The sequence below is a fragment of the Ambystoma mexicanum genome, chromosome 14, assembly GCF_040938575.1.
Source record: "Ambystoma mexicanum isolate Mex_15411 chromosome 14, UKY_AmexF1_1, whole genome shotgun sequence".
Lineage (NCBI taxonomy): Eukaryota > Metazoa > Chordata > Amphibia > Caudata > Ambystomatidae > Ambystoma > Ambystoma mexicanum.
Genome location: NC_090940.1, coordinates 111035141 through 111048827, shown reverse-complemented (window position 1 = coordinate 111048827; position 13687 = coordinate 111035141). Strand labels below are relative to the sequence as shown.

The window sequence follows — 13687 nt, the reverse complement described above, 5'->3', positions numbered from 1 at the left end:
TGAGAGCGGTTGTTCTCAACGGCCTTGATTTACCTGGGGTTATTTGTTCTGATCAGGTTATGAGGTACTGGTTTGCATATCGGTTTTAAAGCATTCCCTCCCACCCCCGGTAACCCCTTTGCCTTACCTTTGGTGGTAGAATTAGGCATAGGAATTCTCTCTGGTGTCTCATTGGATGACTTTGGTAGCTGCCCCTTTCCTTTGCAGCAAACTTTCTTTTTAAATCATGAGTTGGTTGCTGAATGAGTATTGTCTACTGCATCGAGCACCATTAATTTGTGTGGGGGAACGGTTAATACACTTTTTTTTTCCCTTGAACACCTGTTCTTAGGGTAGGGATTTGGACTAATTACGTTTAGTTAATTACAAGACTGTAGTAAATTGTGGAATATCTTACACCTCCTCCTCCCCACTCGGCCAGCATACTTTAGGTTATCTTGTAACTGTATTTGTCTTTAATATGTCTACATTTTAAACTCAGGGGTAGTCCCATTTTGGACACACTGAATTGTGATTGTATATGTTGGCAAGGTGGCCAACAGAGATAACAGACATGGTGGACACGGATATGAAGTGTAGAAGGTTTTATTGGGGATTATGTACAGGTTGGGGCCAAAATAACAAATGGGTTTCGGATGAAAGGTAATTTAAATGTCTCTCCTTAAGTTCTGGAGCTGATCCCCCTCCTGGATTCATTGTCCACCTCAGTAATTTTCTTGGTGCAGGTTGGCTTAGGGAGGTCCCCAATCCCTTTTGTAGACTTTCCCTACTTTGTCTACAGATCAGTGGGGTCACTACCTGGTTCCAGGGTAGGTCCCGGATATCCAGTCCAGGTCTCCCTTGTTGGGGATGGTAACTCCCTTCTGACCCCTTGCAGACCCTTCTGGTCTATCAGCGGGAGTGGTGTGCAGGCTCGTTCTAACAACCAGGTCGGTCCTCCATCTTCTCGACCTCCTCCTTCCTGGGGATCTGCCCCTTGAGATTGGGGCCCCTCCCCTAACCACAGCTCGGCTGCTCTAGGTCCCCCTTCTCTCAGGTAGTTCTTGTCCCTCATCTGTCCTCCTCCTTGTCCACATTTCCAAGCTTCTCCTTCCCCTCTCTCATCCTTTCCAACCTCCTTCTCACCCCCTTGTTCACATGCACAGTCTTACTGATCTCCCCCAAACTCTTCCTTGATTTCCTTCACACTCCCTGGTGTTCAGCCCACTGTCTTAACATACTTCCAACGTCCTTTCCCCCTGCTCAACAATCTTCCATCCACCTCCTCTCCAAACTGATGTGTCCCGGCCTCCTCTCCAATTACCTCTTCCGCCTTCTGATTTTTTGCCTCCTCATACTCCCTAGGAACCACCTTCAAAACCACAGTTCTCTGTTAAACCACCTCCTTATTTCTCCAGTTTCCTCCTACCTTCAATTTGAACAACTTCTCAACTTGCATCTTGATGGTACTCACATCCATCAAAAACTCATGTAGCCCCTCCTTACACTCTCTACCTCATTGAATAACCTACCACCTTTCTCCTTTTAAATTTTCAACCTCCTCCAACAACCCATGCACCTACTTCCAGGGTCTTCCAAACTCCTTACTGCTTCCTTTCACTCCACACCTTCAGATCTCCAGCAACTGCCTTCAATACCTCTATTCTATCAAACCTCTTCTCCCCCTCTTGCTTTTTAATACCTCCACTCCTTTGGCTGCTCCTCCATTCTCCTGTTCTCCTCCAAAATCCATTATCCTGCTCCTCCTAATAATACTGATAGCCTGATATATTCAGAGCTGTTCCTTTTGTACAGTCTTTACCCCCTCACCTTGTCTGGTTTCTAGAGCAGTAGGCTGCAGCTTTGCCTGCAGGGGAAGGATTACTTCTGATTGGTTGTTGCATCTTCCTTCCTCCAGGTCCTCTGTGGGTGGGCTCAATGAGACAGAAGCTTTAAGAGGCTGGCTGCCATCTTGACTCTCACTAATCTTCCCTGCCTCTTTTTACAACTCTAACCCTGTGTGCTTCCGGAGGGTTCTAGCTCCCTTAAGCTGCCTTTGACCTTCTCCTGTGTTTCTCAGCCCAGCTCTATTACCAGCACCTTTGGAGAGAGAGAGAGAGAAGCTGAAATATCTTTGCAATGGAAATATCTTTGCAATGGATTGCATTCTCCCACAGATTCCTCATCTTGATAGATGTATTCCCTTCGCATCAGCTGCTCGGAGCAAATCGACAGGGGGCGGTACTGTGGCTAAGTTCTCCTATGCGGTCTCCCCTAAGGTTTAAAGACCAACTCTGTGGGTTGGCCCAGTCCACCCGCCCCCCAAATGCCCCACTTCTCCCCTCACAGGTGTCCTGTCCCTGCGGCATGGATTGTGGTTTCTCGGTCTGATCTGTGTTTTCCTTTAACCCACCAGGGCATTGTGGGATCTATAGCCCTCCTGCTCATGTTCTGCAAACAGATCATGGGTGCCTATGGAGGTGTCCCAGAGGATTTTAGGGTCATTCTGCTAGTCACCCCTGAATTCCTGCAGGGGGCATTCTCAAAGTGCGTGTAAATGTTTTAATTACTTTTTAGATGCTTCATCTTCATGCGTCTGCTTTTGTGGGTCTATAGAAAACACAATGCAAAAAATAGCTTTTTCTTGTTTTTTTATCAACAGGATTATGGTTATAAAACATTACCATATTTTGCATGAGTGTTCAGATCAGTTTTCTACCAGATTTGATGAGCATTCTTGGACAAGAATACAATATTTCCCATATAAAGTCATGTAGTCTTAACTATAAAGTTGTGGCCAAGAAAGATTGTGTGTGTGTGATCAAACTACATAGAATGACTGACCTTGCTTTCTCACTCCATGTACATATTGATGTATCTGACAGTAGCACTCGATCAGCTGCTTTTTTGGCAATAATAATACACATGAACAATAAAAATCATCTCTCATGCAGATACTTGGCCTATGCACTTCTATTTTTTTACTTTACATTTGTTAAAAAACTGATATCTTCAGAATTTGTCTTCTGCACTCAGTTGGTTGAGCCCATTGCTAGATGGAGTTGCGGCTGAGGAGGTTCAGATGTTTTATTTGAAACACAGAAAGGTCAGGGGTTTGGGTCTGACTGAGTCCACCTGTTGGGGTAGAGTGAATAAACACCCCAAGTAATGTCCTCTCTCCCCATAAGGAATCCACCTTCACGTCAGTAAAATATTCCCGTAGTCTTTAAGTGCCTTTTACTTCTTGGCTAAGCTGACTTTGTCGGGATAGAGATTTTGTCTACCTGAATGTCTTGGATACCTGGCACCCACCTCCCCTGGTGCCTCTGGTCATCTTGACATGGGCACAGCGTCATACTGTTTCGCTTATGTTTGGCCCTGGTATAAACTGGCATCTCCATCCTCCACCCATTGATGTTGCCAGCCTGTGTTGGTGGGCTTCTTGTCCAGTTGGTCCACCTTAACCAGACCCCTCGCCACCATCAAGCATAAGGTTGAGACCCTGGTGGTTTTCCCTCTTTTCTCCAGATGTACATCCCTTCCTTTCTTCTTCTTTCTTACTGTCTTTTTCCCTCTTAGTACCTCCTTCCTCTCTTTAACCCTGGCTTCTATTTCTCTGGCCTCATTGCGGTCTTGCCACCCTGTTCATTCCTTCACCTCACCTCTACTTCTCTCCTTACCTCTCACCTTAAACCCCTCATATAATAGGTTTCCTTTTGTGTGTTCTCTCGCCCATGTGGTCCCCCATTTAAACTAAATTGTTGTTTTTAACACCTTCACTGTTGTATTTCTGAGCACCTCTGTCACTTTGGGGCTGTCTTCTCCATCAAAGCACCTCTAGTTTGTTGTTCCATCTTAGCTCCTCCCTCCTTCACTTGCTGAGTTGTTTCCTCCACCTCTGTTCTTAAATGTTCTGTCACTGTGCATTTTCTTTCGCACCTCTATCTGTGTGTGTGTGTGTTTTTTTTTTTGTTCTCCCACTTTTGCTTTTGCCAAGTCATCCTCTCACCTTTTGTTCTCTTTTTCCTTCCTTCTTGTATGTCCATCCCATTACGCTGTTCTCTTGACCTTTCCTTCTATCCCCTTTCTGCTTCCACCACTTTACTAAAATTCTGATTCGTCTCTTTCCTCTGTGCTCTTGTTCCCCTTCTCCCTCCTATGCTCTCCTCTCTTGCTCCTCTGTCTCCACCTCACTCTCGTCATTCCTCCTCTTATTGCCACACTCCAAATAACTCTCCTTCAGTACTCCTAATGCCTATACTTTGTGGCTGGCATAGACGCTTCTTATCCCCACCAGTGTCCTGATTAAGGATGATCAAGAGCCTTAGTGTGGCCACCAGTATACAGGCTGTACGGCAAAACTCCTCTGCACTTAAAGGAATAGTGCGCTCAAAAATGTTATGGGCTTAAAAGATGGGCAATAATACAAAAAAAAAATCTTAAAGTTCCTATGTAAAATGTTTCACAAATCATGTTTAAAGCCTTTTAAAATCAAGCACTAGGAGGTGTACATTTTGTGAAATGGACGAACCTCCTGTGGTTGAGTTAATCTCTGCCCTCGCAGCACTAATGAAACAAAGGCCACCTGCTGGTAACTTTTATCGCAGCGGCTGCTTTTGCTTCATTAGTGAGACGCTGAGAGCAGAGAAGTGCTTTTATAAATACAACGTTGTTGTATTTACGATTGCCGTGTTTAGAAAACCATGGAAATCATAAATACAACAACGTTGTATTTATAATTGCAGTGGCTTTTGTTTTGAGCCTCCCGGGCTCCCCCGGCCCGGGTGGACCCGGGCGACTCAAAACTAAAGGCGCTGCATGTATAAATACAACTTGATAGTATTTATACATGCAGTTACTTTCGTTTGGAGTCTCCTGGGCTCCCCTGGCCCGGGGGGTCCAGGATACTCAAATCGAAAGCCGCTGCATATATAAATAATACAACGCGATTGCATTTATAATTGCAGTGGTTTACTTTCTAAGTTTCCCGTACTCCTCCAGCCCAGGGGAGCCTGGTAAACTCAGAAAGAAAACCACTGCAATTATAAATACAATCGTGTTGTATTTAAGAGTGCGCAGGTTGAAATATTAAAAGTAAAAGCACTTACCAGGCAGCAACCTTCCAGCCTGCATTCTCTGCTCTCCGCGTCTTATTAATGAAGCAAAAGCCACCGCTGTAATAAGTTATCAGCATGTGGCTTTTGTTTCATTAGTGCCGCAAGGGCAGAGATTAACTCAAGCGCAGGAGGCTCGTCCATTTCACAAAATGGACGCCTCCTGATGCTTGATTTTAAAGGGGTTTAAACAATATTTGTGAAACATTTTACATAGGAACTTTAATTAAAAACATTTTTTTTTGTATTATTGCCCATCTTTTAAGCCCATAAAATGTTTGAGCACACTTCCTTTAAACATCCTCACTGATGTGTAATTAGCCATGGGGCAAACCTGCTGCCTATTATATCCTATGGCCTGGGCGCCATCTTAGTTTCACATGCTATGCATGGACTGCACTTATGGGGTCTAAGGTATGGATCCTACTGCTCACTGTGTGAACGATTCTGAAGGCTTGCAGTGGTTGCCTGTATGTTTCGTGGAGTGCTAGGTGAGCCGTGCTCATGACATGCTGTCTTTGTAAAAATGTGGTTTTACCCTTACAAGCTCTATGGATGTCTGCACCAAAGGCATTGGAGCTGCCGGGCTTTTGAGTGTTACTCTAGTGTGTTGCTGACTGCATACTCTTTCTCTGGGAGATGTCTGACAATCTGCTAGGGTACCTGTGGTGCCATGATCAATTGGGTAATGGATTGTATGAAGCACAAATACCGACATGCATAAACTGTGGTGCTTGGGGGATCCTCTGTGTTGCTCCCCCGGGGCCCGCATCATGGAGTGGGTGGCAGTCCTCAGCCCTCAGTGACCGAGTCCCATCGACTAGCATTCCAGAGGCCATTTCATCAAGGTCTCTATGAATTGATACATAAGGGTAAATGGAAGTGGATATGAACAGATCTACAGATTTATTTGCTTTAACCTTGTTTTTTCTTTCCAGAGCAACTCTAGTGGCAGACTTGGTAAAAAGGGCAGAGGTCATGCTACAGGATAAAGTGACAGAAGACCATGCCAGCCACAGCAAGCTCCTGGACATGGTGTGTGCCCAGCTGTATGATGATGGGAGGCAGGCTCTTGATAAAGGCAGAGAGTAAGGACTCAGCCCTTGACTTATATATTTGTTTTATTTATGTATTGATTAGAGAATCTTGATCTAGTGCAGTCTACACCTAGTAGAGTGGTGTGAGTCTGTGTTTGGAGTAAGATAGGGATTTGAGCTACAGTGAGTGATACTGTCTGCAACTGGTGGGGAGAGGGCAGGCACACTTTGCCAGCCAGATTAAGCTAAAAGTGGTCAAGAGGTGTCTCCTCATGATAGTGCGCTCAGTATGCTGTCTTGTTCTTTCACATCAGTGTTACCATATACAAGTTGGTGTGTTTGCCAATAATGTTTTAATTCAGATTACCATGAATATTGGAACGATTTACTTGGTTACAAAACATATCAATATGTGACTTGGGTGACATATTAAACAAATTGCATACAGCAGGTGTGCATTAGCCAACAATTACCTTTGGCGCACGTGCCTTTTTGTTTTGCCAGTCCTATGGCTTTATCTAGGCTAAGTTTCACTAATATCTATTACAGCAGTATGTGGTCAGTTGAATCGCTGTTACCTTAAATTCTAACAGAATCTAGGTCTTTCATTTGTTGCTACAACCATGTAATAGTATTGTGTTACATTCATAATTTCAAAATACATATTGCATTGTCAATGATGTGTGGTTGTGTTCCATCTTCGAGTGGTCGGTTCCTGCTTTGGTAGGTGTAATCTGATTCAAGATGAATAGTAGTACCTCCGGATCCTTGGTCCTTGCGTCAAGTGACTGTGATCACTGGTTGGTTGAACGATGCTCGCAACTGTTAGGTAGGCTGGATGGTCACATGGTTTCTTCTGTTCCGTCCACATGCTAAAGTATCTAGTTGCTGAGCTGTAATTTCAGGGTGACATTGTATTTCATGTGGCACGCCCGCTTGTGATGAGCCTGGCTCTGCTGTTTCCTCTGAAAGGCTGTCCCGAAATACCAGTCCAGCTACTAGATACTTTAGCACGTGGACGGAACAGAAGAAACCAAAGGACCATTGTTTAGTGTAGTGCTCTTTGTTCTTCAGTTACGCAACTACAGACCTTGGGCTCGATCCATTACCAGTGCACTGTTTTTTGGCTGCTCCTACCTCTTCTTGTCTGATCTGGGAAGGAGTGAGTAGTGAGACTACTTGAGGCTTTCAAGTCAGCTATGCTCACCTGATTAGGGTGGACCGATCTTCCCGATCTCTCTGGTCTCTTAGGTCTGATATCTGTTGACACAGGCAGAACCTTATTGTCAAACTGATCTTTGCATGTTGCAGTAGCAGGTTTATTTTGCAGTGGTCTGTTTTCACATTCTACCTGTGTTTCTGGATTCGTGCCCGGTTTAGATCAAATCATAAGCAGACTCCCATGTTAAGTAGGAATACTGGGAGCTGCGTGCAAACCCTGTCAGAGGGTGCTTCAGTTCAGTATTTGACAGCCAATGTTAACATGTATTTCCAGAATCAATCCTGTCGGCAGGTCCTGAGAGGCTACCCATTTCTTGTGATCCGGAAAAGGCACTAATGTCTAGCTAAACTATCAAGGTAGTGTGGCTGAGCAGTAATGCTTAGGCGTACAAGAGTGTGGCACCGGGGTTCTGTTAAGCACATACAGAGTACTCTTAATAATCCAAGTTGGGAAGAATGTAAAAAACACAGTAATATGTTTTAGCCCTATGAACAAACTCTTATCAATGAGTATCATACATAAGCAAAACTGACTGCAGAACACCAGCACTTCCACTTTTCAAACAGTTAAGGTTAGGCGAGAGATCACTTTTTTTAATGTAGAAAAGAAAGTGAAGAAAACAAAGGTAAGTGTTGAGATGGATTTTCAGCATTGTCTCCGTGGACAATTTCAGCGAGGCTACCTTATTCTGGTGAGCAGGGAAAGACACTAATATGTTAAGTCAAACTCTATCAAGGAAGTGTGACTGAGCAGTTAGGCTCAGTCTTAGAATGGTGGTGAAGGGTGCAGGTAAGCACACACAGAATACTCGTATAGTTTCAAGTTAGGCAGAATGTATACAAATACAGTTATATTTTTAGGCCTTGAACACGCTCCTATCAATTAAAACTACAGGTAAGTAAACTACTAGGCATACACTATCATCAACTGTACATTCACCTTGCTGTCTCTGGCTAAAGAGCACCAACGCTTTACTTTTCACACAGGTCTGTTTGATAAAACACTGTAAATATAGTAAAGCCTGTAAGGAAACAGAAGTATGAAACCACTTAGAGAACAGGTGTCACAGAGTAACTCATGCTTTTGTTGAGATCCTGAAGTCTTTCATGATTCTCTTGATCTCGAGGGAGCTGCTGTGACGGAATTTGTAGTGTAGGTGACACAGTAGACTCGCCCAGTAATAGGAACTCGCAGACCGTTTGGATGAACTTCCTATGCCATGGTATAGCACCCCTGTATTTTTGTGGCAAAGGAACCGCGCATAACACTGCCAGAGGTGTCGTTAATCTTTAGTGCAGATTTTGTAGTCTGCCAAAGCACTGTGGAAAGCTGCCGGTTTATCTCTTGGATGAAGATCCGGGAAGGTAGGAACAGGACCTACAGGGCAGGTAGCAGAAGGATAGGAGCGTTAAGACACATCGACATACAGCCCTAAACTGCCTTTTATACTGTGATCTCACGCCATAGCACAAGACACGCTGCCCTGGTAACCAAGGACGCCTGGGAAAGTCCTGGGCAGCCGGGGGGGGGGGGGGCTTCTGCTTCAAGGAGACCATCTCGGTGGCGCCTATATGTGGTGTGCAGCTTTCCCTCCCCCCCCCCCCCCCCTGCGAGCTGCGTCCAGGCTACACTGTGGTCCATTTGGACGAGCGTGGAAGGAGCCGCCACTGCTGGTAGACCTGTCGGGACCTTGCAGGCAAGTGAGACTGTGCCGCGCGTGCAGACCGTATGCGCGTGGTAGGTCTTGCAGGTAAGTAATTCAGAGTAGCAAACACAATCCACAGATGTATAAGAATACGGCCCTATACTAAAAAAAAAGCTGTTCCCTTGCTAAATGAGATGTGTCCTAGTGCTCTAACAGTCACCGGTCCCGACATTAACCAGGTATTTAGGAGTCTTTTAAGAAGGCTGAACAAGTGTTGGCAAAGTCAACATGTTGGTATAAGTGTCTCAAGTAGTGAACAACAAAGCAAGCAAAGTTCTTAGGAGGTCCTCTCCAAATCTCCTTACTTTAACGGAAGCCCAGTGGGGGATCCCTGCTAGAACGATCACGACCAGGCAGGGGAGAAGTAGGGTTAGGAACAGGTATGTTAACACCGCCCCATTCTCTGATTCTGTCAAAAACCACTTCTGTTTGTTCTCAATAAGCCAGGCCTACTTTCTCAATTTCTTGGTCCCGTTGGAGGAGGACCAGCAGTCTATGGTGCTGAAGTCATTTTCGATTTTGGAATTTGGTGTGGGCAGTTCAGCGCTGTAGTAACATGGGTTCTGGCACTGTGCAACTAGACTACCCTGGCATGATGAAGAAAAGACCACCATCATAACGGACAACCTTGGAGAACCCCTAGGACACGATGCATGAAAAAGACAACAATGGCCACCGTGATCATATGGCAAAAGATGGCCCTTGTGGCAGAGACAAAGAAGCTGGTGCTACAAAAAGCCCTTCTTCCTGCTCTAGAGCTGCAACTGCAGGAGAAGACCTCTTGTCTCACTAGTCTAGGGTCTGCAGAGTCCCAAGTCTGGAATGGTGAACGATGCGAGATAGCCCAGACGGGAGCTGGTTAATTCCTATGGTGGTTCCAGTACACTTCCAAGGCTTCCAATGGCTGGATCTTTGAGCACGGGCCGAGGCTGGTTGTTCCAGCAGTACAGGGCTTCAAGCACCGATGAAGACCTTCAGGAGATTAAACAAAGGTGCAGGTCTTCGCAGAGACAGTTGCTGAAGGCAATGCTTGTTGGCTGCAATGACGATCCATAGATCTTCAGCGAGATGCTGCTCTTTGAAGTAGTCTTGGCTCCAACAACGATCTGAAGAATGGCCGCAGAAGTCCTCCTTTTAGCCTAAGTTAGAAATGGAGTCTCATCCGAGCCAACCAATGGTAAGGATCTGCACCATTCACACTATTCGTTTCTGTTGAATCCTGGACAACCTCTGGCCACCACTTCTGCCCAGCAACAGACACACTGACAAGAATGTGGACTGGAATCAGACGGTCGCAGCCCCCACATTGAGCCACAAACACATGCTGATGCTTTGCCTGGGAAAGCCAAGACTTTGCCTGGGGAGAAAGGGCTTAAAATATAGGGAATTTCCTGCCCTCTCAGGGCAGGAAGAAGGGCAGAATTAAAGATGCAAAACGCAAAGTCTTGTGGTATGGCCATGTTTGCGTATATGGTACTCTAAAAGGAATTGGGTGGAAAAATTCTGAAGTGGACACAAGAAAGTTAAAAACAGTAGAAACATATCCAATGCCACTAGCTCATCCTAGATACATCCTGCAGGTAACCATAACGTTACTAAAAACAAAAGACAAAGGGGAAACAAAGTACCCCTATGTCACCTCACCTTAAAGTGATGTGTGCAGTGTAATACCAACAAGGGATTTTGTGATGAAGACAGAGTCCCCCTGCACTGATGGACGTAGCAGCAGATCAGGGCCCCAAAAACAGATGAGCTAAGGGTATCACTAAATATTATCCCCACCAAAAATATTGCCATATATATGGTCGTCTGGAACGGGCATAGGTGATATTTTTGGGGGGGGTCACTTTTGTTTTTTTTGGGAGTATGGGTTGCGGGGGTGTCCCCCGCAGGTTGCATGCCTTAATATCGCCGCACAAATATGGCGATATTTTTGTATGCCAATATTTTTGCGGGGATATTAACACATGGAACCGAGCTAAGCAAGTTAAGTAAAGTGTAACCGGTTCAGAGTCCTGACCCTATCAAGAGGTCATGGAGACTCCTCTCCATCTTGGGTGGGAGGCGTACCGGGGGTTTTCACCAGAGCCAGGCTTGCCCCAGAGGCGGTGTGCAGGAGTTGGGAGAGCCCCAGTACCTGTCTCTTCTACTTGTGCCTGATTGCATGAGTTGAGTTTCTGGCTCCTTTCCTATATTGCATAATGATGGCCAGTCTTTCTTGTCCTTGTAGGACTTCAACATCTACCATGCCTAGTGGTGCAACAACGAGTGAGCAACTTGACCATGAGAGTCTATTCTGTTCACAAAGAATTAAGGTGTATAGAGGGGTTTAAACATTAAATCAGTGTGCTATAGCCGTTAATCAATATTAAGTGGTCAGCAGCAGTATCGGCCCTTAGAGGTATTCCCCTTAACCCCATAGAACAAAGCATATGTTTGGACTGGTTGTGCCAGTGATTTGTGCTACACCCTAAGAGTTAAACGGTGTATTTATAAGTCATTCAAGGATTTCCACGATCCAATACATTGATGCTATTTAGTGTTGTACTCAATAACAGCCGACACGTGTTTCGACACTGGGTCGTCCTCAAGGCAGTTTCTGTAATTCGAAAAATGTTCCCTTAAGTGGTGCTCCTGCATTCTAGGTTCCTTCAAAGAAAGTTTATTGCATTGCCTGGTCACGTTCCTTGTTAGCAGACTATAAATCCATAGGGGAAATTCGCATGCACCGCGTCCGTTTTTTCGCACCACTAACGGGGACATTTTTCCAATTGCAACAATTGCCTTGAGTACGACCCAGTGTCGAAACGCGTGCTGGCTGTTATTGAGTACAACAATAAATGGCATCAATGTATTGGAGTGTAAGTCCTTGAATGACTTATAAATACACTGCATAACTCTTAGGATGTAGCGCAAATCACCGGCACAACCAGTCCAAACCTATTCTGTTGACAATATGGTACAGACGTAGCTAATTGTGCAAGAAGAATCCCACAGGTGAAAGAGATTCTTTGGGACACTGTAACACTAAGAGGCCAAGAGTCTGTCAGGGACACATCAGAACAGCGTCCAAGAAGAGGCCTCGAGTTAGGACTCCTTTGTTGAAAACAAGTCTGAAAATCTGTCTGAAAAAAAACAAAAGGACAGGGCCTCATGCCTTGGGTACATTTTAGAATCTTCATCCTCACACAGACTGACGTTGCAATTGTTGGAATTGGTTTCCAAGTTATTCAGATGCACAGGAATGTTTTCCCTGACCTCTCAGTAGCACAATGGAGTTCTACCCATGTTCGATGTCCATATAGTTGTATGTGTGCTGTTTGGGAAGTGGAAACTAGTGTGGTGGTTGAGGCATCTATGATGACATCTAGAGACGTGGGTTTGGCAGGGAGATTTAATATTCTGTGATGTAGAGCAGTGCACTGAGTGAGGCATCCAGACCTCTGATTAGTCAGAAGCTCTGTTGAATCCTGACCTTTGTTTTCCTCCTTAGATTCTGCAAGAAGAAAGGTCCAGAAGCAGTAAGAGTTTTACTGCCAGAAGAGACTTCATTTGCGGTATGTACATCATGAGTTCTCTAACTTGCCATGCTCATTCTTTTGTTTAGGGAATTTTGTTGCAGTGAATGTCCTTATTTTAAGGTCTGAAAATGGAATCTCCCTTTGAGCTAATGTTCCAGCATCTGCAACTGTGTTGATTTAACAATAAAGTTCTGCTATTTTGCTCTTTTCTAATTACTTAAATAACTGTTGTGTGCGTAATTCCACCCACTGTTGCCAACCACCTCCCACCCCACCCACTTGGTTATTTCAAGCAGTGCTGGTCATAGAGATGACCTTTCCCGGATCCGGCAAAAAAGAATTGTCACTGTGAATCTGGGAAAATCCATTTGCACTCTTTAAAGATTTTGGAGTTTTTGATTGGCTTTCAATGTTGCCGACTTTGGGACTCAAACCCGCGTCGTAGGGCCCAGGGTTGAGACACTTACCCACAAGTCGGCTGGAATGACTGGTCAGGATACTTGTTTGGATTGTACTGTACAGGAAATATTTGAGTACAGCATTGTAGCTTTAAAAGGTATGCACCATTTTTAAACTTTTGCTTGCAATATTCTAGGAAACATCCTCTCTTGGGTAATTCCAGGTGTTCCTGGTTAATCTCCTGAACAAATGTTTCTGTATGGGGGCTGAGAAATCTCCTTCGACCAGCTCCCCCAGACAAATCACCCAAGAAACCCCATGCGCCCATCGTCTCTCCCCTGACCCCCATCACTAGTGGGATCCTACAGCAAATATTTCCATTTCCATCACGGTTTCAAGTTATTTTCTGCCCCACTAAAGGTGCTAGTCACACTTTGGCTTCATCATTTCAAAGATTTGCTGTTTTAAAATGAGGCGAATTGTTACAATTAAACTGTGGATTCTTTGCCAAGGGGATCACTACCAAACAGTGAGCAGGATTTCACAACCCATTGTGCAGCCAGGAAGAGGCTCTGGCGTCTATTTGAGTCCTATGTAAACGGGACCTATGTGGATTCTGATTCATGAATCGTGTCCCTTTATTATTCTTTGCTATATCAGCAGAAATAACTTATGCCACGCTGCCATGTATCTAAGTTACTATCTCTTTT

The 13687-nt window shown here is 44.9% G+C and overlaps 1 protein-coding gene across 2 annotated transcripts in view; it reads left to right on the top strand.

The window, feature by feature from the left end:
* CDAN1 (codanin 1) overlaps positions 1 to 13687 on the top strand; it is a 563981-nt gene that overhangs the window by 450476 nt on the left and 99818 nt on the right. For both annotated transcript variants that reach the window (XM_069638655.1, XM_069638654.1), the window contains exons 20-21: positions 6032 to 6181; positions 12551 to 12614. In XM_069638655.1, coding sequence (XP_069494756.1) covers positions 6032 to 6181; positions 12551 to 12614 — 214 coding nt within the window. The remainder of the gene's footprint in view (positions 1 to 6031; positions 6182 to 12550; positions 12615 to 13687) is intronic.